The 27319-nt window shown below is 39.1% G+C and overlaps 1 protein-coding gene across 1 annotated transcript; it reads left to right on the forward strand.

Annotated features, from left to right (window-relative positions):
- The first annotated feature begins 1300 nt into the window (after nucleotides 1-1300).
- SYCP2 (synaptonemal complex protein 2) lies at nucleotides 1301-25117 on the forward strand. The gene is given in 40 exon segments (XM_009079415.1): nucleotides 1301-1321; nucleotides 1654-1794; nucleotides 2030-2158; nucleotides 3047-3151; nucleotides 3680-3704; nucleotides 4636-4721; nucleotides 5267-5355; nucleotides 6351-6385; nucleotides 6996-7138; nucleotides 7217-7269; nucleotides 7461-7506; nucleotides 7668-7763; nucleotides 8129-8189; nucleotides 8596-8744; nucleotides 10015-10170; nucleotides 10507-10606; nucleotides 11141-11259; nucleotides 12072-12164; nucleotides 12294-12366; nucleotides 12471-12528; nucleotides 12724-12845; nucleotides 13276-13478; nucleotides 13979-14097; nucleotides 15044-15101; nucleotides 16454-16613; nucleotides 16789-16790; nucleotides 17014-17136; nucleotides 18102-18281; nucleotides 18581-18761; nucleotides 19206-19450; nucleotides 19857-20024; nucleotides 20437-20527; nucleotides 20799-20954; nucleotides 21269-21396; nucleotides 22084-22178; nucleotides 22870-22969; nucleotides 23371-23429; nucleotides 23761-23839; nucleotides 24267-24323; nucleotides 25043-25117. Coding segments are annotated over 40 exon segments (4179 nt in total).
- Nucleotides 25118-27319: the final 2202 nt, after the last annotated feature.

The raw sequence follows: 27319 nt of genomic DNA on the forward strand, positions 1-27319 counted from the left end.
TCAGGGCTCAGGGCAGGGCTCGGCGCCCCGGGCTGTGATTCCCCCTGCCCCGGGGCTCGCTCGGGGCTCAGCTCCGCGGCCCTGAGGGTGGAGGTGCCTGGCAGGGAGTGCTGTGCCTTCCTCTGCTTCGTCCGACTGGGCGGGAGGTAAGGGAGCTCTGAGGAGACACCACAGGCCGCGGCACAGGCTGCTGTGTCCGTGTGCTGGGAGAAAAGAATTAAAAGTCATCCTGGTTGTCAGGTGAGGGTTGGTCTCTTCTCCCAGGCAACCAGCAGCAGGACAAGAGGGCACAGACTCAAGCTCTGCCAGGGGAGGGTTAGGTTGGATATTAGGAAGAGATTTTTTCCAGAAAGAGTGCTCAGGCATTGGAATGTGCTGCCCAGGGAGGTGGTGGATTCACCATCACTGGAGGTTTTCAAGCTGAGACTGGATGTGGCACTTAGTGCCATGGTCTAGTGACCACAGTAGGGTTGGACTGGATGATCTTTGAAGTCTTTTCCAACCTGGTTGATTCTATGATTCTATGGTTGGAATAATTTAAAGTTGCCCTGTGTGTGCATTGTCTTAGCCATACAGAAATGGTTAGCCGCTGTGCCCAGTTGCTGTCCCACATGAGTAATTCCCTGTCTGTATCAATCACCCTTGTCTATATAATTTCTGGGATGGGGAGACCAAAACTGCACATTGTTGTCTGTACACAGGTTGGTTGATGTGGGTGAATTCATACAAAGCATGAACAAGTTTGGTGCTTTTTTACATGTTAATGTACTTTGCCTGCTCTTGGGTGTTAAGCCAATGTTTTCAGGAAATTCTTACCACCCAGATCGTGCTTTTTTTGCTGGTGACTGTCACCTTGGAGCTATCACTGTGTGTGTGTAATTCAGGCTTTTTCCCTTTGTGTATTTGTCTTGTGTTTGCTAAATGATTTCACCTACTATTTTATAACAAGGCCCTTAGGGACTTCTGTGGTCTCACCTGATCCGAATAACCTGGAGTTGATCATCTTAGTGCTCTTTTCTCATTGGGAAGTACTAAGAGTCCTCTTAGGATCCTCTGAGCAAAGAAACTGATCATTCCTTCCACTCTTTTACTTTAAGCAATTGTTTATCATGTCAGCAAGTTTCTTTCTATCTCCAGCTGGTTTAAATTCTGAAACAGCACTTACATAGCATTTATACCAGTGGCAAAGTTTGCAGTTTTTGCTGTATTTTGACTGATTACTGATGTGTTTACAAAACCTGTTTGAAGTCTAAGTGATGATTGTTCTCTTCTTGTACAGCTGAGTCCATGAATGGCAAAAATGGCAAGGAATGGGATGCAGGTATGTGCTGATAATTGATTTAGAGAGAACAGAGGGGCAGAATAATTGAGGTGACCTAGAAATGCAAGATAGTAAATGTACTAAGGAAGGGGCATTAACACAATGAGCACTTAGGAGTTTAGTTGTAATGCAAGGAAAGCAAAACCAAAGAAAAGTTACAAAGGTTTAAAATCTCAGTCCATAGTTATTTGCATGATTAATATATTGGGTATGATGTTCTGTACTTTAGGATTTGCATTGACTTGTTGCCACAGATGGATGTGTAAAACCTGCAGCAAACCACATTCAGTCAAACATACAGTAATGCAGTGGCTTTGTTTCATTGTTGACAGTTGGAAAAGTTAATTGATGAAGCGACAAGAAAAAAAGATTCCCAATTATTAGAACAGTTTTTGGCCACAGAAGATGGTGAAAATGTCACTTACAAATGCAGCAAACAGTTTGTCAACAAACTGGACAAACTTCTGTGTCAGGTAACGTAATCATTGCATCAGAGTCATCTGCACTGTCACTGGACAGTCTGAAATAGACCTTTTCATTTGGGTTACACCAGCACTTGAGTGGAAAGCCTGAAATAAAGTTCAGGAGTGAAATGTCTCCTTCAAGCTGCAATTAAGGCTTTTGGGGACAAAAAAAAAAAAAGAGCTAATTCACTATGGTTCGTTTTAGAACTGTCCACTAAAGCTTATGTTGTAATTTTGATTGCAGGAGCTTGACAAGCAAGAAGTCAGAAGCATTTCTGCTTTATTTAATGCTGTTCAGAAATGTGGGGGGAAAATCAGCATAGCAGGAGAAGATGGGCTGCCAGCACTGATGAAATATGGTCTTGTTGGAAGGATAAGTAAAACCAGAAAGCATATGTGAACTCCTAAATAAATACTTACCTACAAAGTAGTAAAATGCATCAATAATGCTGCACTCAGTGTTTGCTGTGTTCCTTGATTGTTTCAGAGTTAAGAATTTCCCACAACTTTGCAACAAGTATTGTTGACATTCTGTGTCAAATGACCTAGTGATGCTGCTCTGCCACACTGAGGGGTTTGCAAATTAAGTAATATATAATTATTTTAGATATAATTCCAATTACAAGGTGGTATCTTTCTGGGTTTGGTTTTGTAGTTTGCTATACTTTGGGTCGGGACTCAGAGTTTCCTGGTGCCATTTAGTTTTGTCCATACAGCAGTGATGTTGCACCTGCTCTTCCAACAGACTTTAGTGCTATTCTGGTTGTGTATTTCAACCTGCATTAATGATTTGTAACTCAGTAAACATACTGAACAATAGACATCACTTCCTTGTTGCTTTCACCAGAGATTTCACTGAAGAGAGTGTCAGATGAGTGTTACTCCATCACCTTCTCACTGCTTTAATAATCAAAGAACCAACAGTGTGGGGATAACTTTATGCTTATGTTCACACCTACAAGCAACACTCACTCAGCCATGATCCATTTTCAGCTCTTTTGTCTGTGATGGCAGATGCCAAAGTAGATCTCTGTTTTTTTGTGTTGGACAATCAGCTACAGAAATTGCTTCCTCAGTTTGAAATCCCCTAATTTTGTTTAGTCTGAGTGACAACTTTCAGTTGTCTAAACTAAACTCAAGTGTGCTCTGCAGATGGGTATTGTTGGTATTTTGTACAGTTTATATAGTTTACTTAAGTATAATACAAAGTATTGTCCTTTTCCAAGCTATTAAAATAGATTTTCTTTTCTTTTCCCTTTACATGGTCAATTGGTTTGAAAAGGTAAAAGGGATTTTGATCCTCAGAGGAAATGAAAAGGATGAAATGCTTACAGGTCTGGCTGAAGATTTCTTCAACATGTTGCTGGTAAAAATATGTTGATAATAAAATTTGTCAAAATAATTGTTATTTGTGTTTCTAGTGTATCTTTCTAAAGTTAATGCTACAGTGATTTCTGAAATAGATTTTAAGTCTTTTGGGGTGAGCAGTTTGCCTGTTGTCACCCTTGTTTTCTGTTCCTGCTTGGCATCATGAAGTAAAAGGTAAAAACCCAACAATGTTAAGTGTTCAGTGAACAAAAAAGTTAATCTTGCTCAAATTTGGATGACAGAAATCCTTGGTGTGCTAATCCCAGGGCCCCAAGTTTACAAGATCTGTGAGTTTTCTTCTTTTCATAAAAATTGTTGCCATTGGTGAAATAATGTCAGTCAGTTTGGCTGAAATATAACCACACTTGGTAGTAGAAATCATCTCTTACATTCTTGGTTGAGGATGAAATCATTGCCAAGTCTTAAATGCTTTTTGGTTGTGTCCTCCAGGTACATGTTGCCTGATTTTTATGCTGTAATATTTGCCGTGTCTAACTGATGTGTTTTGTTTTGGTTTTTATTGCAGGCTCTGTATGATGGCAGACCTGAAGGTGAGCCTAAAAAACACATACATGAGATAATGATAGTTTCAAATGTCTCTTTAACACTTTATCAGTGTTAAAATCACTTTTTTCCTCGAGGAGCCACCTGAGGCGAGGGAGTTGTGAGGAGAACATGTGGGTGGTACCAAGTGTCTTGATTCAGTTTAAATATAGCACCAGGTCTAAATGCTTCAGCTAATAAACTGTGACAGAAAAGACATCCCCAGGAGAGCTATTCTGCACACCAAGGCCCACGTTTCCCATTCATGTCAAAGAATTTGAGTGTCAGCTCTAACTGTTTAATTTGAGGTTTCTCTACTGACAGATTTCCTTGTAAGTTGCTGATGTCAGTAGTAAAAAAGCAGGACAGTCTGATCTCCTCAGAGATGGCAACTGAGCTGAGCTTTTCCTAAAAAAGTTGTTTCTACACTGTTGTCACATCTCAGCAGAGCCCAGTGACCCTTCTTTGCTGACTTTGTCACTGTCACAGCTCAGCAGTGCACAGTGACCCTTCTTTGCTGACTTTGTCATCATGGCTGTGACACTGCTCTTACTTTGCACTAGGTAGAAAGTCACTATGGACCATTATGTTGTCAGGATCAAAAGATTCATTTCCTTGTCCCTGGGAAGAGAAATTCCAACACTGGAGAGCTAAATTGTAGGATTGCTCCAATGATATTTTTAAGTGAATGACTCATGCAGTGATGCACAGGAATGGAAACACCACACAGAGCCATATTTACTATGAACTGAAGTAACTGTTCTGTCTTACATTTCACTGTGATGCTTAAGATGCTTCTTTATCAGTAATCCTATATGGACAGAAAGGCATATTATATTTGATTTCTAAATGAAAATAAATCTCTTCCCTAATGCTTATGAAAGAGAACCCTAATACACTCTCAACAGCTCTTTAATTTGTATTTTTCCTGTTTATTAGGTAAAATGCAAATGCTGGAAAACTTTGTTCCTAGAACATGTTCCCTCATCACAGATGGAAGAATTAATATTTATGTCCAGCAGGAGGTAAATATTCTTCTTCCTAAGCAGCAGTTTTCTGGTTAGTGTTTAACAGACTTTGTGAAGAAAGTAATGAACTGTACAGATGCTACAAAAAAAGAGGCTCTTGAGTGCTCTAGTGTCAGAAGAATTACTTAATGTTCCTCTGGAATGATTGTTGTTGTTTATATGTTGGGGCTTTTTGCAGTTTACTGACCTCTGTGACAAAGAGTGATACTGAGCCTCTGGGGAGAAAGCTGTATGAAAATAATATCCTGTGTTACAACTGCTGTAAATAGGATAAGATTTTTGGTTGTAAATTCTTTAGCTACTTGCACGAAATTTGCATACCTTCTAGTACACTCCAAATTTCTTCTGTTTGTGTAGTAACCTCAGGCTGTCAGGTCTTTTTTCCTCTCTAAAGAAAGGGAAAGGTACAAGAAGGTCTCCTGTAAAGGCTACAGCCCCAAAGGAGAGGCTTGTCATGCAAGGGCCCAAAATAAGAATGACTGAAAGTTTAACAAAATTTTTTTTTTTATTTATTCTTACTCTCTTTTTCCCACTCTTCTTAGGTAGTAAGAAAACTGAATTTAATGCTTAACAACATGCCTCGAGATGCCAGGAAAAATATCTTTTCTACAAAGGAGATGTTGCTTGTCATGTAAATAATCTATAGTATAATTTTTATATCATCACATCATTTGCAGAGCTGGAAGGAAATTTTTACTAAGACTGTTTCTAGTGTGTTCAGATTGGTCCCTGTTTAGCTCACTTTTGCATTTGTTATTGGGCTGCCAGTGGAAGTGGCTGTGGGCAAGTATTCTCTGGGGTTACTCTCCATCACCAGCCTAAATTTTCCTCTTTCCCAGACTGGGTCAGGCTTCCCAGCCCATTTAGCATAAACTAATTCTGTGTAAAGCACAGTGATCTGATCCCTGGAAGGAGAGGCTGTTTTGCTCCTCAGGTCAGGGGGGATACTGAGGTGCTAGAGCAGGTCCAGAGAAGAGCAACGAGGCTGGTGAAGGGACTGGAGCACAAGTGCCATGAGGAGAGGCTGAGGGAGCTGGGGGTGTTCAGCCTGGAGAAGAGGCTCAGGGGAGACCTTATCACCCTCTGCAACTCCCTGACAGGAGGTTGGAGTCAGGTGGGGGTTGGTCTCTTCTCCCAGGCAACCAGCAGCAGGACAAGAGGGCACAGACTCAAGCTCTGCCAGGGGAGGGTTAGGTTGGATATAGGAAGATATTTTTTCCAGAGAGAGTGCTCAGGCATTGGAATGTGCTGCCCAGGGAGGTGGTGGATTCCCCATCCCTGGAGGTTTTCAAGCTGAGACTGGATGTGGCACTTAGTACCATGGTCTAGTGACCACGGTAGGGTTGGACTGGATGATCTTGGAGGTCTTTTCCAACCCAGCTGATTCTATGATTCATTGGGAAATTGTTTTACAGCACTCCAAAAAAACAAACAGAATAAAAACTGTATCTATCAGGTGCTTCACCCCCTCAGTAGCACTTGAGACGTACATCTTTAGCATAGCAGATTTACCCCTTGGAAGTCTTAAGGTTCAGTGGAATCAGGGTTTAATCTTATGCACTGAAATCTTGTAATTAAACCTTTACTCTGCCCTCTGTGCTGATGACCTGTTGCTTTGTTTGGCAGGAGTGAAATGGGGAGGAGAATTTTGGATGCTGGAGGTGAGCATGAGGCTTAGTTTTTAAGAAGCTTAATACTCAGTTAGATACAAACCCATTAAAATTCCAGAGAGGGCATGTAGAAGCTGCAGAATATTGTGATTATCTGTAAAATACAAATACTGCCTGAAAACAATCTGCAAACTGGAATGTTTCAGGGGTGCTCAGTGTATGGGTAACACATTGAAGTTTCCAGTTCTCTAGAATGTAAGTTTTAACATAGCAAAAGATGATAAGGAAGTCAATCTTTGAGGCTAGTGAACTGCTAACCCTGTGTGGTAGTACTGTGACTGCTCTCAGGGATCACTTTGTTGTGCAGCTATTTTCCAGTTCAGACAGGTGGAAGCAGAGAACTTCTCTCTCTTTCTTATCTACCTGGTGTGGCTCTGACAGCCCTTGAAAGCTTGGTTGAAATTTCATTGTGAAACAGAAGTTGTTTAGACTTCTTTATTTCCTTACTTTATTATCTGGATATCCTTAATGGATTTAGATATAATGTGATACAGGTTATGAAATGTTCAGCACTGCTTATATCAGTTTCCTCATCATATTTTTTTCATCTCCTTAGTCCCTTTAAATCTGCTACTCCTATGAAATGTGTTTTGTGCTGTAGACTATGACCTGCAAGTAGCCATTACAGAAGCTTTATGCAGAATGGTGTCAGAGAAGCAAAGAGGAGAACTGGCATGCCAGTGGTTTTCCATGGAGTTTGTGTCCAATGCCTTCAAAGGAATTAAAGATTCTGAGTTTGAAACAGTAAGTCAGATGTAAAATATTTCCCGGGAGGTAAACTTCCATTTCACAGTTCTGTAAGGAATTTCTGTGTTTTAACAGGATTGCAGAAAGTTTCTTAACCAGGTGAATGGCATGCTCGGAGACAAAAGAAGGTAAGAATGGTTTTTTAAAGCTAATGTATTTTTTTGCTGTGGTTAAATTTCGTGTTACCTCCTCTGGGGAAGAAGTGACTGATTGCTGGGACCTCTTAGTCTCCAAACCCACAAGTTTTGTGCTGAAAACACAATCCAGTTGCTGTGTTACAGCACTGCAGGATACTTGAAACAATGTCCTTTTCTTGCAGGGTTTTTACATTCCCCTGTTTATCAGCAGCTCTTGACAAACACGAGGTAAGTCTCTCTGCTTTCTAGTTAAGAAAACATAAGGCTGAAGTAAGAATATTTTGTTTTTCTCAGAAGTAAATGGGTGGGATTGTAATGAAAGTTTGTCAGACCACACAAAGCTTGTGAGCTGGTAGAAATCTCAGCTCTTTTATCTTGTCTTGGTTTAGCTGCAGATACCATTGGATGAAAACCTGGAAGAATTTTGGATTGATTTCAATGTTGGAAGCAGAAGTATCTCTTTCTATGTGGCAGCAGATGATGCAGTAAGCTGATGTTTGTCTCATACTGTGTTGGTGTGGGGCAGTAGATACACATCCTTTCAAGGGTATCACATTTGTTTCCCCTCACCAACACACTGAAGTGATGTGATGTGTATGGAGGGGGGAAAATCCAGATGTGATGTGCAGATTGAGATCAAATAATTTCCAAGTAATGATTTTGTAGTGCTGTTTGGGAATAGTTTGACACATGCACACGTGAGCAATAGTGAAGCATATGTTCATTTTCATTCCTTGCAGCAGAGACTTAAAAGTTGAAATTTATCCTCACAGAATTACTCTGATCACTGCATTTCATTAGTTGTAATACAGTGCTTTTCTGTGTTTAAAAGTGTATTTTTTCATCTAAGGGTCTACAGTGGGAAACAGTCATTATACCAGAAGAGGAAGTGGACATGTACAAACTTGAAGGTATTTCAAAAATGTGACCTTTTGTTACACACTGACTTGGATTTTCAAACTGGTTAATCCTAAAGTGCTGTCTTAGTTATTTCAATGCAGACTAAGGCATAAGACAGTGACATTTAATAACACTCCTTTTAAAATAGTTAGAATAGTCAATGGCTGTAATTTTCCTACAGCTGGAGTGAATAACCTTCCAAGAAAATTCTGTACAATTATATAGAGAATATGTATTTCTAAAGTTTGAATCTTGAATTGTTTCACTCATAAAATTTACTGTAGGTTAAAGTGAGTTGAATAAAATACATATCTTAATAGCTGAACTGAAGATCAAAAGTGTCATGTATTTACAAACATGATGGGAGATGTTGTTACTCTGTCATGAAGCTAATTTTTAAATTCTGTGTTTGGCCAGAAAAAGATGGAAAGAAATTATTAACAGTAGATCTAAGAAACCCAATGAATGTGGGTAATCTGGAAGGAGAGAAGGTTTTGTTGTATTTTGATTCTATCTTGGAAATCAAAGATGTAACCAGAAAGATTTATGGATCAAGTAAATGTAAGGTAAGATTTAAACACCTTTTTGATTAGAAATAAATGTCTTAGTGCTACGTAAAAGTTGTCAGAGCTGTGATTATTCCTGTCTGTTTATACCAAGAGTTTCTGATTGGCATCACTGCTACAGAGCAGCATCACATGTCCAGCTTTGGTAAAGATGCCTAATAAGGACAAGAGGAAAGGGCCTGAAGGTGCACCAGGGTTGGATATTAGGACAACTTGGTCATGGAAAGGGTTGTCCAGCCCTGGCACAGGCTGTCCTGGGGTTATTGAAAGGGCATGTGGCTGTGGCACTTGGGCACATGGGTTAGTAGTGGCCTTGATCATCTTAAATGGTTCTGTGATTGTCAGACTTAAAATGAATCACCACAGAAATTAACTGTCTGGATAGGAATCATCATATCTTAATGTCAGATTTTGCATGTGGAATTCTCCAGCAACACAAGACCTGGATGCTTACAAATAGGGAAGCCCTTCAGAAATGATCCATTGCTATCCTGTTTTGCACTGCACTTACCACTCATGAATGTGGTAAAGCCACAGCTTAGTCCTTACTGACTGTAACAAACTGCTTTGCCCAAAGTCTGACTGACTGAGGAACTCATGAGGAATGGAACTGCTGTGAATTTACAGAATCTGTTTTCTTCTCTAATCTGATTTCAGACACTTATGATCTCACTTAAATATTTTCTGTTTCTTGTTCAAAAGAAGTGCAAAGTGTCTATTTTTACACAGATGGTTCTTCCCTTTGTAGGGCTTTGAGAAGAAGCAATCTGCATCAGTTGCCAAAACAACTGTACATGTTGTCTTTGATGAAAGTGGATCACAGGTATTTCACTTCAGGATCCTGAGATCGTTTGTTTCTTGGGTTTGTGTATTTAGTCTGATTATTTGCCAATTTATAATCACTCACAGTAAAAACAAAGACTTTAAAAATGTTTATAACTAAGTCTGAAGCCAAGCAAGAGTATTCTAGTAAGTATGTGTTGTATCTTGGGGGAGATATTAATATCCAAATCATAGAATAAATCAGACAGATCTGCACAGGGGAAGTTCTTTTGTGTGAATTCTGAGCTGGTAACCCATCCTTGGTAGGGAAAATAGCAGTTAGCTTGGAGAAGTTTCAAGCTAAAAGTTTCTAAGCTCTGAAGTTTATCAAAATATACAGTGAGGAATGTGTTAGGGTGAAGAAGTTTCTCTCTGTGTGTGATAAACATAAAATATAATCCAAATATTGTCTATAAGTTAAAAAAAAAAAATCTAAAATATTTTATAGGTTCTAGTACCAGAAAGTCAGTTGTCACCAGGTTTGGAAGGAAAATATGAAGGGGAGGAGAAACTCAGTAAGCACAAAACTCAGCAACTTCCTGGAAGTTTGGGGACTCAGAATAAAAACAACAATCAAGAAAAACCCAGAGATGATTCTTCCAAGGTAAGCAGCAAACCAAACCAAACAATACATAAAAAATACACAGCAATTAAAATGTTTATCATATTTAATAATATTAATCCCTTCTTATTGTACAGTTGGAATATAGTTAATACAATGATTGTTTTTCTTATGACTTGGCACTAAATATAGAAATCCTTTTGCAAAAACATTTCTCGTTAGTATTTGGAGACCATAACAATGTATAACTCTAACACTGATGTCCGTGGCAACTGCAGTTGACATTCCAATAACACAAAGTATCAATAGACTTTCTAGAATCTTGTGTTGTCATCCTTAAATCTGTGTTTTATAGTCAAGTTCTTTCTGTTCCTCAAGATAACTCCATCTCGGACAAGGAAAGTGTCTGAAGCATCTGTGATTATTCCTGGGACCACAAGAACTTCCACAAGGAGTCCACTGTCATTTGTTAGTACATGTAAGTTTGCAAGGACTTTCAGGGTAAAACTATACTATTCATGTCTGAACTGTGATCCTTGGCAGAGCTGGAAATAGAAAGTAAACCTTAGAAAATCTCTCTAGCAGGTGCTTGAAACTTAGAATTTGTAAACTAGGCCACTTGCTCCTGGCCCATATGATATGGGATTGTGGCTGCACATGTGTTCCCAGAGGCAAAAAAAACACTGCAGCTGTTTGTGCTGGAGTGAGCTTAGAACACAGCAGAAGTATATTACAGTGCTCTCTTTAAATAGTGGCCAACTATTTTGTACCAGAACCAGACCATAACAAGCTTTGCCATTGCCTCCAGACATCCACAGTCTGTGGGCTCTGAACCTCCACCTAACATAGCTGAAATCACTAGACTTATAAAAGGCAAAGAATGGGTTGGTGTCACTGCTAACCAACTCTTTTTGGAGTTTATGGGTTAGATGTGATCATGGGCAAAAGCCACAGCACAGGAATTGTAATGGAAGAAATGGTGGAATTGTAACATGTCTCTGGTTTCTTTCAGCCACTCCTTTTAAAGGGAGGTTTAAATTGCCTTTGGAAATGACAAGCTCTGCCAAAAAATCTGACAGTGGTGCAGTAAGTAAGACTGGGACAACGAATTTCCATCAGAAACCTCCTGGAGTATGCATGTCACCTGTAGCTAAGTCTTTAACCTCGAATAACATTCATTTCTATTCTAACTTGTTCCTAATTCATATTGTAAAGAGTTGAGTTCTACAGTCAACAATTCACTGTGAGAAAACTTCACTGCATCATGTTTTCTTGTCCTCTGGATTTCAGGTTTAATATGTCTAAAGTCCAGACTGAACTCTTACTGCATTCACTCCTCAGTTCTGACCTCAGAATTAACTTCCTTTGGCTAGAAAAAGGAAGGGGGTTTTTTTGTCTATAACTTTCTTTGTGTATAACAGGTAATTTTTTTTTGTGTATAACTTTCTTTGTGTATAACAGGTAAAAAATGTGTGCCCAGAATTGATTCTGCAGCTTGAAATGCTCATAAAGCATCTAACCCACTCAGCCCTGGCTCTGAAATGTTCATGTTAACACATGTTATAAATGTTAATGTTCTCAGGTTATAGCACTTACAGCACTAGTTTTAGTACAGTTTTGATCAGCCAGGCAAAACTACAGAGGTGTCCCTGAACTACAGTTTAAGTATATTTTTGAGTATTTTTGCTTCTGATCCAGTTGAACAAAGACTGGAGAGGAACATTTTTATTTTATTTCTGGTTCTAAATATCTTTCTGGGTCAGATTCAGGCCAAGCCCCAGCCTGTGGGATTGTGAAGCATTTCTTGATGTAGCCATGCTAGAAAAGGACTTTAACATATAGAATGTTTTGTTCAGAATATTTCAAGTGTTAATTTCTAGGAGAATTTTACTTCTTTGGCTTTTAAGGACTCCAATTGTCAGTGTTACTTCCTGTGTTTTTAGAGTGGGCAAAGATGCACAGTAGACAATGAATTGTGTGAAGCAGAACAGAGAAGGATGTCAAATACCAGAAATGAGGCAAAAATACATGAAAAGGTACTGGAACAGCACTGCCCTGAAATGAAAGCAATAATTGCATGTTTTGTTAGGGAAAACACAAGTTTATAAGGTTTTACTCTCTATGCCCTAAGCTAATACTGCCTTTTGGGTGTTTTTCCACTGCAGAAAGTGTGTGCTGAAGGAGCTCTAAAAATGATCCAAGAGGCAAATGTTGAGGCCACAGAAAAGCAAACTTTAGGCAAGTAATTTCACAAGCTTTGCTAGTCCTTGCTTCTCAAATGATTTTAATTTTGCCCAATTCTTTTGCCACAATCATTGACACCAAATTAATGTCTTATTTAGATGAAGTGTTAGATATTGTTCCTGATTCTCAGCCATTTGGGAGAAGCAGCAAACCTTTGTAAGTAAAGAATTCTAAGTCAGTGTTGTCACTCACTTTGAAGTGAATATTTTAAAGCATTAACAGAACTGAAATGTAAAACACTTTAGTATCTGTAAGATATCATTATTTTCCCATTTTTTTGATGCACGTTTGTTACAGTTGTGACTCACTTTCTGCAATTCCCTGACTATAATGTGGTGTTGTCTCTGCTAGGCTGTCTGGGCTTTTGGAGAGTTCTTTGGATAAAATGGAAACCTGGAAAAAAAGAACCTGCTCCGTTCCTGGGGGGAATGCAATGGCTGAGGGCAAGCAAAAGCTGAATCCATCTTTGGCACGTAGGTCCCACCCACGTTGTGTTCACTCTTGGTTAGCTGCTACTCTTAAAAATAGATAGAGGTGGTGGAGTACCCATGTTGTGTTCACACTTGGTTAGCTGCTGCTCTTAAAAATAGATAGAGGTGGTGGAGTCACCATCCCTGGAGGTTTTCAAGATGAGACTGGATGTGGCATTTAGTGCCATGGTCTAGTGACCATGGTAGGGTTGGACTGGATGATCTTGGAGGTCTTTTCCAACCCAGTTGATTCTATGATTCTATCAGATACATGTTAACTTACAGCTGTGCTTTTTTTCCTGTATTGCTTTCTATTGTTAGTGAAAGAGCTGTGAAGCAAAAAGCATTTGTTCAGCTTTTTGAAGTCTCTCTCCAAATAAACAAGATAGAGAGGAGAACATTAGATTAATAATTAAATTGATCCCATACTTAGTGGACAGTCAGAGTGATAATTGTTTGGAACAGAAACTGCTAAGCACAGAAGGAAAAAATGTTTAATAAACTACTACTGAGATATGGTTTGAAACCTTCCTTTCAGCTAGAGTGTCTGACACATCTTTGCATTCTGAGCTTGCAAGAGAGGAACCTGATGTTCTCCTCAGAAAAGACACTGCAAATGTGAAAGAAGCAAAGACAGTGAGAGTTTCTTACCTTCCTTTCTTCCACTTACAATGAAGAGAATTGTCAAATTTTCAGTGGTTCACAATTGGTGTTTTTACTGCCATTTAGTCACAAACTTCTTTTTAACTGATTTTCCACTAATACCAAACCAGTCAAATAATGTCACCTTCACTTCTCACTTTCAGTGACATGTTTAGCATATTCTGAAATTCTTTTTTTATAACGATCATTTAAAAATCAGTTCTTAAGTAAGTACCAACTTGTGCTTCTCATGTACTTCTTTACTGTCTTTTGAATGTTACAGTACCCAAACCCACCACATGTAAAAGAAAGTTTCTGCTAAACTCGAGTTTCATTGCTCAGTTTGGGCAATGCAAGGGAAAAGGGTTTTCATAGGAATGTGATTTAGTACATCTAGGGTACATTTAGCAAAGTTTAGAGGGTTGTTAGGAATTAAATTCTGGGTTTTGCTTTGTTGAATGTATTCAAAGTTGAGTCTTGACCTATTTTTATAGAAGGCAAAGTCTAAAGAAAACACAGATGCAGCCAAATCACTGATCAGTAAAATCAGTGACAGATACAGAAACAAGAACGATGAGAAAAGCAAAGCAAGAGACTCCCTGGGGTGTAACAGGTATGATGTGAACTGTTCACTGCTGTGCTGATTCTTTCTGTGCTGTGCTGATGAACTCTGATGGGTGAAAGGGGCTGAGCTCTTTGAATCCTTTTAATCTTTCTGTGGTCTTTAAATGCATGACTACATTGGGGTTTGATAAGGCTTTTATTTCTCTGGGCAGTGTGCTAGTGCAGATATTCTAATCAACATTTAACAAAGTGTATCTTTATTTTTAGGGCACATTTAAATAAATCCTGGCACTCTAAGGTAACATATTGTTGCTGCTGTTGGGGATGTTTTTCGTATCAGACCTCTGTACATATATGTGGTAGCCATAGGTGCCAAGGGAAAATTCACAAATACCATTGGATGTTAAGCATTTGTAGATATTCATATTAATGATGCAATACTTACGTGGAATAATATTTATACAGGTAACTATTAGGTAGTGACACCCAAATTAATCTCTGTTTGCATATTATGTATTTAATCTGTTCCTTTTGAACATGGCAGTGCTAAGTGTTTAGAATAAAAATAGTGTCTTAAATGGGATTATGGGATCCATAAAGGGGATGCAGCCAGGACACAGCAATTTGGGGAGAAGGAGGAATTCCAAGGTTTTCTTGATACCCTTAAATGATAAATTCTAGAAGATTTAGTTCCTCCTAGCTCTTTTGCCATATTGTCCTGTTGCTAATCAATGTGATCATCTTCCTGATGAAGGACTTTGTGAGATGACAGTGTATGAATGCATTGTCCAAATATGACACAGGAGCTAACATTTCATTTCTGTACAGGGAGAAGTTCAGGACAGAAACCTGAAAACCACTTCTTTTCTTAATATAAGTTCTGGGCGTATCATGTGAGTGGTTACAGTATTGCAAACACAACTTCTGATTCCCCATACCTGCCTGGGAAATGTGGAGTAATTCAGTCACACATCTGATTTGTGTCTGTTTGACAGGGATGATGTCTACAGCTTTAACATCAGTGGCCTTGATGAACCTACAATAAAGCTTGGAGTAAGAATCACTAAAACTGATATGTTATGAATAGAATAGAAAGGAGAGAATCAAATTATGACCTGAAAATTCAAGTTATAGCACTAAACTAAGTGGGGGAAAAGTTTGCCATGTAAATAGCTCCATCACTTTCAGATGTGTAACAATGTACACTGTCCTTAGTTCTGGCCACTTCAAGCTATTAGGATGATTTTCCTCAATTAAGAATAAAACAATTTGTTAGGAGTATCATTTATTTTTAACTTATCCTATTGCCATCCTTCCCATTCCCATTTTAAAGACATCTTTGTCCTAATGTTTGAGTAAAAACCAAATCTAATGCCCACAACAGCAAAGGACAACAGAAGGTAGTTAATTGTTACCCAGAGGAGCTGCTGGACTGGGGGAGGGCTGGGAACTGATGGATTGATTTGAGACACTGAAAGTTTCACTCAGTTCCAGTTGGTTTTAACTATCAACTCTGTTCAATAAGCTCGAAAATAGATATTAATTACAGTTAATTGCTGAGTATTAGAACTGAGGAAAAAAAAGCTCTTAGCTGTTGCTGTCTGGTGGCCTGTTTGGTTTTGTTCAAATTGTACAGCAAATGAAAACCTTCATTTATTTCTTATTTGTTTACATTTTTAGGTCCAAGAAATGCATGTTACTGAACTGAATGTTTATACAGAGACAAGAAAAAAAGGGTAGGATGTTCTCTTGTGTCCTAGTCTGCTGAGTATCAATAGCACTATCTGCACTCTCCAGTGCTGGTATGAAAATCCAGAGAATTTGTTGTGCATGACAGTAATATCTTGACTGTGTTGTTCTTTCAAGCTATAAACATTGCTGTGGTCTCCTAGGCTGATTCATGATTTTCCTTGGGGAAGATGATAAAAGGGAAAGAATGTATTTCATGAAGAAAACAGCTTTAGTTCTCCTCGTGGAATACCACAGGGATAGAAACTCCAGGATAAAAGGGGAGTTTTGGTTAGTGATCAGCCTGCAAAGGGACCAGTTGTTCCTTACTGAGCCTTGGGAAATAAGCACATCCTTTGGGGTTTAAGGTGAACAGGTATCCCCAAAATAATGTGTAAACCAAAGCAGGTACATTTGTTTGAATCCTTAATCCATATATCACATGAGGAGTAGAAAGATTGAGAGCAAGTGTTTGTAAATGTGTCATTTAAAGGTGTTTTTTATTTCTCTAATTAAGGAATGCAAATGTCAGTAAAACCACCACTGAAGAGAAAGGAAGGAAAAAAGTAAGGCTCATATTTTTGTGGCTCAGTATAGCTTGTCTTCCTGCCTTTAAATACCAGTTCTGTAAGCAAAATACATAAATCAGTAACCTAAGAACTTTTTGGGATTTGTAGACTAGAAACAATCAAGACAAGAAGCATCTCTTCAGTGACACAGACACAGAGCACAAGACAGACATCAGCTGGCTCCACGAATCAAAGAGGAAAGCTAAACCCAAAATAACTGATTACAGTAGAAATAAAAAATTAGGGAAACAAATAAGCACAGACAAAAGTAAGAAACTTCTAATTTCTTAAGAGTGCTGCACATGAGCACAGACAAAAGTAAGAAACTTCTTCTAATTTCTTAAGAGTGCTGCACAGTGTGTCATGTGCTGTGCTGCAAGTGACATGGTTTTGTTGCTTGTTTCCAAGCATAAGGAATTTTCAGATCAGTACTAATTTTATAGAGGTCAGTTTCCATAAACTCTGGATTTGAATGTGGAAAACTGTTGGAGGGTGGGGCAGGTGGAGGCTGTCAGTAATAAAAAAGGCTTTTGTAAGTGGTGGGCTGAAAGCAGTTAGTGATTCACTAAGTTTGTGGGCATGGCAGTGATTCTGTGATTTTACAGCTGAACCTAATGCCAAACATTTGAATATTTTGCTGATTTTTCAACCTTTCTGTGTTGTAACAGCAGATAAGTTCTCTGACCCTGTTTGCCATGTGGATAAACCTAAAGGCAAAAATGCAAGTAAGATTCTCTGACCCTGTTTGCCACGTGGGTAAACCTAAAGGCAAAAATGCAAGTAAGAAAAAGGTAAATGTAAATTTGCAACTAGAGTTGTAATATATATTCAAAATCTCTTAATTCCCCACAGAACCTGTTGTGTCATGTGTTAAATACTGTTTATTCTTTCAGGTGCTGTGCTCTTTCTGTGTAGTATTTAGGTGTTATTTCAAGCATAATCCTACCTGTGTGTTAGTGATTATCACACACTAATGCTTTTGTAAGTTTTATTACTTCAAATTATTGATTAGGTCCATTTGCTGTTTAACAGCCGCTGAATATGCCATTAGCCTTTCCACAAGCTTTGTAAGTTTTATTACTTAAAATTATTGATTAGGTCCATTTGCTGCTTAACAGCCACTGAATATGCCATTAGCCTTTCCACAAGGGTTTTCTGGTGTCTAATGTGCTTAATTGAAATTAAATACCTTTGAGATTATAGCTCCTTTATGTGAGTATGTGTAATCTACTGAAATTGCAAACGCAAGAAAGTTCTCATGTCCAGAAAGAATATTAATTCCAAAATGCTTTAAGCACATTGAAGTTGGGAGTAGAAGAAATTGTAAGTGGTTATGAACATGTTAATGGAAGGTGCTTGTAGATGTTTATAAGCCACACTTAAAAGTATCCCAACAACAACAGAAAACCCAAACAAACAAATGAAACCCCTAAATATTTGCTCCTCAGGGCTCCTGGTTCCTTCTCTTGGTCTTGTTCTGTTTCAGATCAGTTAGTCTCCTTTAGTCATGTGTTTAGTTTGCTTTTTCACTTGTTTGCTTCTCACATTCCTGACTGCACTGTGCCCTGTCTACAATGAAAATTACCCTTCCTAGGTGCTCAGACTGAGGGTTACACTCTGAGCTCTGGCAAAGTTAAGATGGTTTAGATGTCTTGAAATACTGGATTCCAAGCAATTCAACCAACTTATCTGCCCTTTATTCTTACATATTGATTAATCAGTCATATAAACTGAAGATGGTTTTGTTCTTCCACAGATAAACCAATGTAAACAACAGAACTCAAGGGCTGATGGAATATTAGAACAAAGCACCAGAAAGAAACTGCCTCGAAGAGCAGCACTGGCAAAAAATTACAAAGAGCTTTCCAGTTCTGAGTCAGAGAGCGAAGGACGTTTTCCACCATACACCTCTGAGGAGGAGAAATCAAAGTTCCAGGTATGCAGGTGCATTTTATGGTTAGAAATCCATCTCTGCCATATTTTTCAGCATCGTCTTTTTGTCCTCGGTGCTCCTGAGTTTTAAGTGTCCAACATGGTCAAGTTGAAATTAATTTTATTACTTTTAGTAGGGCCATTTTTTAATGAATGTTTAGCTGCTAAGAACTAATGATATTCCAGTTTGGACCTTCTGCTTGGTCAATAGCACTTACAAATCATACACTCTTTATCTGCTTATGTGTGTGTGTATTTCCCTGTGTTTACAAAAGTGTTTGTGTAACTTTTCTGTTTCAATAGAAATACATGAATGGGGCAAACAAGGATAGGCAGCAAAAGGTACTGCAGACTCTGTCTGTGGAGCTAAAGCAAGTAGATAACTATGTGCAGAAAGTACTTGTCAAATCCAAGAATTCTGCAGACCCAAAGGAGATGGAAACACCTTTAGCTGAGAGTCCTGGATCTCCCGAGGCAATAAGATGTAGGTATTTTCCCTTTTCATTTCTAGCAATATTGAATCAAAAGTTGGAGGTTAAGTGAGGATTATCACAACAGTACAATTGTTCATTTATTTCATACTTTTAAAATCAGAGATCTCCCCTAATTCTGTGTGTTTCATGTCACTTAAGAAAGTGTGTTAATATGTCACTAACACTTTTATAGGATGGTAATTTTTAGCAGTTATTTGACCTCAGCATAATATAGAAGTGCAATATGTAAGTGTTGGAACAAATCTGGTAACTGCTAAAGCAGTGGGAGAGTAAAAAGCTGAAGTGTGGCAAGTTGTGTGCCAGCACTTAAGGTAAAACTCCACAGCTCTGAGCCTTGCAAACACCTAGAGCTGGAACAGTGAGCAATGTGGGGGTTTGCCTTACATTTCTTAACTTCCACTCCTCATGCTGACAGTGAAGGAACTATTTTCTAGGTGCTGAAAGACTCTCAGAAGGAGATGTCACTCCAGAACCTACTTCCAGTGAGAGGTCTCTTGGTCTTCAGGAGTCAACCCCAGAAAATGGGGAGGTGGTAAACTCTGAGGAAAGAATCTCTCCCAATCATTTCTGCCCACAAAATAAGAGTATTCCAAGTATATCTGCAAAGCAGTCACCTGAGGCAACAAGGTTAACATTTGGAAAAAGAAGTTTCTCTCCAGTTTTAACCGAAGCATCTTTGGTAAGAAAAGTAACATTTCTGTACAGCTGTTTCAGCTGAGATTGCTCCACTCAGCTCTTTGTGCTTCTGGACATCTCCTTCCAATAATGGTTGTTTTGTTAATGTCTAGCTCACCTTGAAGACATACAAAACTGTCAGTGGAAAGAATTGCAGGGGAGCTGTATCAGAAAGCTCTAAAAACAACGAAGAGCCACATTTCCAACATGGCTTTTCAGACACACCTGTTAAAGCAAAGCTCCAGGATCTCACCAAATCTCTCCCCAGAAATAAAGAGGAGGTATGTTACTCAATTCTTTGCCCCTCAGAAAAGCACTGAAGCTTTTTGTCCATTTATCTGCTGGACAGATGTGAGGTTTAAGGGACTTCTCCTCTCAATAATGATTTGTGTGTGTGTGTTAATATGTAGCTCAGCTTAACAACATATAAAACTGACAGTGGAAAACATGCCAAGGGAGCTGTACTGGAAACAAGGAATAACAGTCAAGAGTCAACTTTCCAACATTGCTTTTCACACACACTCTCTGTTAAAGCAAAGCTCCAAGACACCACTAAACCTGTCACCAAGAGTAAAGAGGTAAGTTAGTCCGTTCTGGGCTCTTGAGGAGAGCTGCAGCTTGTCATCTCTTTTGTCTACCTTACAGGAGTGAGGCTTAAGGGAAGGTGCATCTTTGTCAGTGTTAAACACTGAATACAATGTTTACTTGGGACCTGCTTGGAAAATTCTACCAGTTAATTTTGATATATTTGAGATAAATGAGGGGACTGTTTATTGTATGGATACAATGAAAGAATTGCATCCCAACAAGATCAGTTAGAATTCATATTTTAAAAAACAACAGGGAGTAAATATTTCCTCCCTGACTTGCAATAGAAAAGAAATTATTTTTCACAACATAAATGTGAATTTCTGATGGAGACTTCTCAAAGTGATTTCATTTGGAAGCTAAGTGCCCTTTCTTCTTTCTAATCAGTGTCTTTTCTCCTAGAACTGTGTATCCCCATCCCCACTGTCTGCTTCCAGTGGGAGTGAAGTGCAGTCTTGGAGTGAAGAACCTCGTGCCCTCCTAAATGAGTCAGGTACAAACACTTCATTTAAAGCAGAAGATTTTCCATGTATCTCCATAAAGGTTAAGAGAAGTGTTTTATTTGGTATAAAAATATGGCTCAAGTTTTTTAATCATGTATTGTTGTCAACATTATTAATGGTTACTAATTTTATATCATTCTCATGTCTTAAAACCAAGACACTCCAAGAGTTTGACTCCAAGGAGTCAATAAAATCTTTATCCTCACATCTCCATGTTCTAAATCACCCTAAAATTCAGCCTTGCTTTCCTGTTGACCAAAGGACCAACTTTACCTCTTCTCAAACGAACATACCACAGTGACACTGAAGGCAGCTCTGAGGAAGCCGAAAGAAGGAAAGAGAAAGAGAAAGAAAGCAGAAGATCAAGGCTACAGCCCAAAAAGTTATTTAAAACAGATGATACTGCTACTTGCACAGGTTAGTCATGGAGTGACAGGTGACTGTAGTTGTGCAAAGGTTTTAAAACAACATGCCAAAGTTTTAACAAGGAAAAATAAGTCCATTGAAAAGCATTTTACATGTTAAAGAAAAGAAACAAAACATGCTAAATATTTAGGGTCTCTATCAATAGAGAAAGTCAGGAAATTTATGTGGAAGTGGAAACTGGGATCAGCCATCAAATTGGTGATGTTAATTTATGCACAAAAAAGCTGTCCTAGCTCTGTGGTAACTGCAGAGAAGGAACTTTTTCATACTGAATTTGACATTATCTCTTTTGTATTTCTTTCCAGTGTCTGAAAGTGTATCTGCCTGGTCTGTAAATGAGCTGTCTATGTGGGATGGGGAATTCTGGGATCCTCAGCGTTCAACTATGAGCATTCGTCAGAAGCTCCAGAAAGAATTTACTAAGAAAATTGAGGCAAGACACTTCCTATACCATATCAGTTGTGTGGCTACAAGTGCAGTGGGTGACAGCTTGGCTTACACCACAGAATTAGGTGCCCAGGGATGTGGTGGCTGCCCTGACCGTGGTGGTGTTCAAGACCAGGCTGGATGAGCCTTGAGCAACCTGATCTAGTGAGGAGGTGTCCCTGCTCAGGGCAGGGGGTTGGGGCTGGATGATCTGTAAGGTCCATTCCAACCCTTAAATTCTATGATTCTATGAGTCTATGATATGCTCTTTTCATGTCTTTTTAAGCCATGTGCATAGAACATCAGGAAGTGGCAGAATTTCCTTTTAAGCTTTTTTCAGTTGCTTAATGTACCAAACTCTCCAATGACATTTTTTTGTCAGAGAATGTTAAGGGGTTGGAATGAACCTTAGAGATCATCCAGAGAACACATCAATCATCCCACGTGTACTTCTTCCATGTTGAGGAAGTATATAATTCAAATAAGGCACTTGTAATTGAGTGAGGTAGAATTATGTCACAAACGTAACCCCAGGTTTGTTCACATGGCATTACCAGAAAGCTTTTCCTTACAGGGCAGAGGGAGCATTTCAAAGGGGTTTTGCTGGGATGCAAAGCAATTACACTCCTGAACATATTACAGGGTTTTTTCCTAAAGTGAAAATAATCTGAATTTCCTGTTCAAACCCTCCCAGAACCGTGCAAGGAAGATAGATAACTTCACCAAGCAAACACTAAGAGCTGCCCATCAGCACCTGAAAACAATGAGTTACCAACTGCATGAATGCAGGTCAGTAAGTGTGCTGGTTTGAGCTGGAGTAGAGTTAACTTTCTTCAAAGAGGCTAGTATGAGGCTATGTTTGGGTTTTGTGCAGAACACAGAGTTGATAATGCAGAGATGTTTTTGTTATTGCTGAGCAGAGCTTACACAGAGTCAAGGCCTTTGCTGCTTTCCGTACTGCCACGCTGGCAAGGAAGTTGGGGATGCATGGGAGATTGGGAGGAGACACAGCTGGGACAGGTGACCCAACCTGACCAAAGGGATATTCCATACCATATGACATCATGCTCAGGATATAAGGTGGGAGGAAGAAGGAGGAAGGGGGGACATCTGGAGTGATGGCATCTGTCTTCCCAAGGAACCGTTACACGTGATGGGCCCTGCTCTCCTGGAGATGGCTGAACACCTCCTGTCTGTGGGAAGCAGTGAATTAATTCCTTGTTTTGCTTTGCTTGTGTGTGCAGCTTTTGCTTTCTCTATTAAACTGTCTTTATCTCAACCCATGAGTTTTTGTAGCTTTTACCCTTCTGATTCGCTCCCCCATCCCGTTGGTGGGGGAGTGAGTGAGAGGCTGTGTGGTTCTTGGCTGCTGCTGGGGTTAAACCACGACAGTAAGGAAAGGTCTCCTGTACAACTGCCTTAGGATGCAAACAAAACCATCCCAAAACAGATCCCAAAGTGACCTGTTGTGTTTTGGCAGGATCAGGCAATTGGACAAATTTCATTTCACTCTCACTGAGGAACTGGAGAGATTTGAAAAGGATTCTCAGTCCCTGAAAAACATGGAAAAGGAATTCTCGGTTTGTATTTCAGTTGCTTGCTTCTGGGGAAAAGTAAATAATTATGAAATCCGTAGATTATTCATGTCATCTTTAACTTTAGCTCATTCATTTGATTTTAAAAGCCTTTATCATTTTATTTAGTTGGGTCAAACTCCAATAATGAATTTGAGGTGTTAGGACTGGCTAATGCACTATGCCCTTAGAATCCCTATATGTTTTTCCTATATGTATTCCATATGTTTTTCCTCCAAAATAAACACTTACCAGTACTTTAATGGGCTAGTTTTTACCTGTTTCTGTGGTGACTGTACCTCCTGCCCATTCTGTGCTGAGCCTGTGGTTGGAGGTTGCTTTGTTCATGTTAGATATTGGCATATCAGTTCCCATTGATTAGCATCTATCAATATTTTTCTTTCCAGGCCTTTTGGAAAAAACACACACAAAGTTTTGGTACATACATGAAAAATGAGCAGCAGAGGTTAGTAGACTTCAGCAATCCTGGGATGGGATTTGTGCTCCATACATTTGAGGCAGGAGTCAGGCCAAGTGCTGTTCTCTATGCAATTTCTTCCATGAAATAGAGATGGAGATGAGAAAATCAGATTAAAATTTTATGTTACAGGAAAAATGTAATTATTCTCCATCCAAGTTTCTCCTCATACCCAAGGGACTGTTCCACAGTAACAATGATGGTAATACTCATCCAGGCTTTGGAGTGCAAGTAGACTACCAATAATGGGCTGCATTCCTGAGCTGAGTGGGAATTTCACACACAGCAAAGCTGTTCAAACTGCCTTTTATTTCTTTAGGATTGAGATGCTTAAAACTTCATTTGAGAAGAACATCTACCATTCTGTTGAATATGAAGAACATGTTTTCACTTCAGAGGTAATGATGGACTTCTGTTTCCTTTTCGTTTTAATAATTCTTCAGTTTTACCAACTGATACCAGTAGTGACTTTTTCTTTTGAAGAAGTACTTTATCCTCAGCATTATATTAATGATTCAAAAGTATTTTTGCAGGTTTTAATTATCATTACATGTACTTTAAGGTAGCAGTGCTCAGTGTCTTAGGCCTAGTTTTCACCCATTAGTTGTGTGCAGTTACCAAGATTTATTCTGGATTCTGTGGCTTTGTTTCCTGATGTTAATTCAGCCAAGAAATAACAAATTCAAAACACACATCCCCTTCCATATGCAGGTGGATGCATGTGCATCTGCATCTCTTGGTTATAAACCATTTAGGGATGTAATTGTTTTGGGAATTTGTTACCAGTTGTGAGCAGAGAAGCTGCAATTCAGTCTCTCTTTGTAGATGCACCTGATGAAAGAAGACATAAAAGGACTCCAGGAGAAGCTTCTAAAAGAAATGGTAAATAAGTTATCTTTTCCTCATTTTTATTGATTTTCTTACTGTTTGAACACTAAATTTAAAATGCTAAATTTATTTTAATTTCTATACCCCTATCAAAAATAAAATCAGTCAGAATCCAAGTATTATACATGCCACACTTCCAGCCTTACCTGGGAGAGAAAAGCTACAGGTAGATCTGAACATACTGATTAGTTCTGAGCCTTAATATTATGGAATCAACCTGGCTGGAAAAGACCTCCGGGATCATCCAGTCCAACCCTACCGTGGTCACTAGCCCATGGCACTAAGTGCCACATCCAGTCTCAGCTTGAAAACCTCCAGGGATGGTGAATCCACCACCTTCCTGGGCAGCACATTCCAATGTCTGATCACTCTCTCTGTGAAAAATCTCTTCCTAATATCCAACCTAACCCTCCCCTGGCAGAGCTTGAGTCTGTGCCCTCTTGTCCTGCTGCTGGTTTTCTGGGAGAAGAGACCAACCCCCACCTGACTCCAACCTCCTGTCAGGGAGTTGCAGAGGGTGCTAAGGTGTCCCCTGAGCCTCCTCTTCTCCAGGCTGAACAATCCCAACTCCCTTATATGTTCAGTGTCAACACAGAAAAGGAAAGTATCACCTGTAATGTGTTAAGAGCAGCATACTGTGCACCAGCATTACCAGAGGGAAATAAAATCTCTTTCATTGAGAACACGTGCTAAGTGTGGTGGTTTCTGCACAGCAAGAAGAGGAGCTGTGCAATGTTCGCAGGGGGCTGCAGACCTTCTTCCAAGCAGAAGACACAGTGCTGAAGTGATGCTGGTCACATTCCTTCCTGCAACTTGAGGCAAATATGAACACTTCTATAATGGAAAATTTGACACCTTTTTTTGGTTTTTTACAGTCAAGCAAACTCTTGTAATGAAGCATATTTTCCTTAATGATCTAAAAATCTTTCTGGCTAAGATTTCTCCATTTATCTATGAGATTTGGAATTCTTTACTAAATCTGCTAAAATGAAACGTGTAATTTTTTTCCCTTTTAGCCCATCTTTTAAACTTTTTGAAGAAGTCTCTAGCAACTTGTATAGGTTATTTAACTGACTCTAGGATAAATCACTTTGACTTTCACTTTGGATCTGTGTTTTGGGTCTGTGTGTACAGAATACCCATTTGGTCTGACCCAGAATGCAGTCAGAAATTATTTAGGGATCAAATCACCTGGTTTGATCTCAGTCCTGTTTGTCTGTGATGTTGAACTAGAGTAGGAGTTTCTAAGAGAAAACAAAGCTGTAAACACTTGTGTTGCAAGTAGTTGTATTAAACAATTCAAGAAAAGTATATGTTGTCTGTCTTCTTTTTTAACCAAATGATGTCGTTGCTGCTTTAGTAACACATTTAGCAGTTTTGGGGTAAGAGCTCTCACAACTTCACACCTTATTGTACATTCCATTATACCTCTTACTTTGTTCTTTGCTTGTCTTTAAGATCAGACACACTTCCCTGTCTTATCTTCCATTATCCCTCTGAACTCTTCTGGTTTTCCTCAGTTTCCTTTCTGCATTACTGACACTGGTTTTGTTATCAACACAGAAACCTTCACTTACAGGGGTATTTTTGAATCTGTTTTATTTTCATATGTTATTGAAACCATTTGTTCTACAGCCCTCAAAGTCCTGTTTATCTTCACTCCAGCCAGTTCTGAATACAGCTACTGTGATGTGTTGCTGCTATGATTATTGTCTGTTATTTTTTAGAAGTCTAACAGAATGGCTTTCATCATTTTCAGCTGTTGGCTGTTATTTAGGGCTCATTGATTGGACTTGCTGCAAACCCACCAATCAGTTTTCCAAATACTTACCCAGTAGAAGTTCCCTGGGACCTCAGCACTATCTCCAGTTTTGGTGATACTTAACAAATTTCCTTTTATCAAATCCCTGTTGCCCATGCAGTGTGTCTGCCCTACAGCGTCTTCATGGATCTTTGTTCTTTCTGAGATTAACCATTTCCCTAAGTTTATTTTCAGAGTGAAAAATTGACAGGATGTAAAACTGAAGTGTACTAATGCTTCTCTCATTTCTCTGAGCCTCTGGTTTGGTTTCTTCGAGCCTGTGCTCACTGTCATCTCCACTAGATGGACCTCATGAGATACTAAACTCTTCTTTCCACTGGTCCAATCGAATTCTATCTGTATGAAACAGGATTTTTCTCTGAAAAGCTCATAGGCATTGCTTGAAATGGAAAAAGCTGCTCTAAGTTACTCTTCGTTGTATTTTTCAACATCATTTGAAAGTGTTTTCTACAGTATTTTTGTTGCCAGTGAAAGTTAAGTATCACTGCTAGACAGGAGTGAAGCTGCCACGGATTATTAGCCAGGTTTGGTTTGTGGGTAACAGTGAGTCATCTGCTTTTCTCGAAGCTCTTCTGCTGAAGAAACTCTTCTCTACTTTCTGTTTAGCCTTTTTTTGTGTGTTACACCTGGACTATCTTTATACAGTTAAGAATTAATACTGTTCTAGTAATCATAAAATTAAAATGATTGATAAAATAGAATGTTACAAGGCTAGTTGTAATGTTACATATTTCTGTGAAAAGGCAGAGAATGACACAGTTGCAATAAATAGGAAAAAATATATATCTTTGAATCGAGTGATTCAGGTCTTCAACTGCTAGTCAAGGAAGTTGAGCATTAAGATGATGTACAAAATGCCAGGTAGGTCCAACAGAGCCAGTCACTCCACCTGTGCTGGAGCCACAGCTCCTGTGATTCCTAGGCTGATTCTCACATTGCCCTTACTGACAGATATTGGAAGTGTTGTGCTGTCTGTTCTTCCCTTTCATCCCCAACTGAAGCTTCTCCCAAGACCATCACTGGGTGTCTCTGTGGCTTCATCCCCACGCTGAGCACAAGGAACCCACAGTGTGCAGCAGCAATTCAGCCTGTACAAACACCTTCATGTACTGCATTTTTATTATTTTCACACCTCATGGAGATACCTCAGTGAAGCTGCAAGAGCAGG

The sequence above is a fragment of the Acanthisitta chloris genome, unplaced genomic scaffold (assembly GCF_000695815.1).
Source record: "Acanthisitta chloris isolate BGI_N310 unplaced genomic scaffold, ASM69581v1 scaffold21737, whole genome shotgun sequence".
NCBI lineage: Eukaryota > Metazoa > Chordata > Aves > Passeriformes > Acanthisittidae > Acanthisitta > Acanthisitta chloris.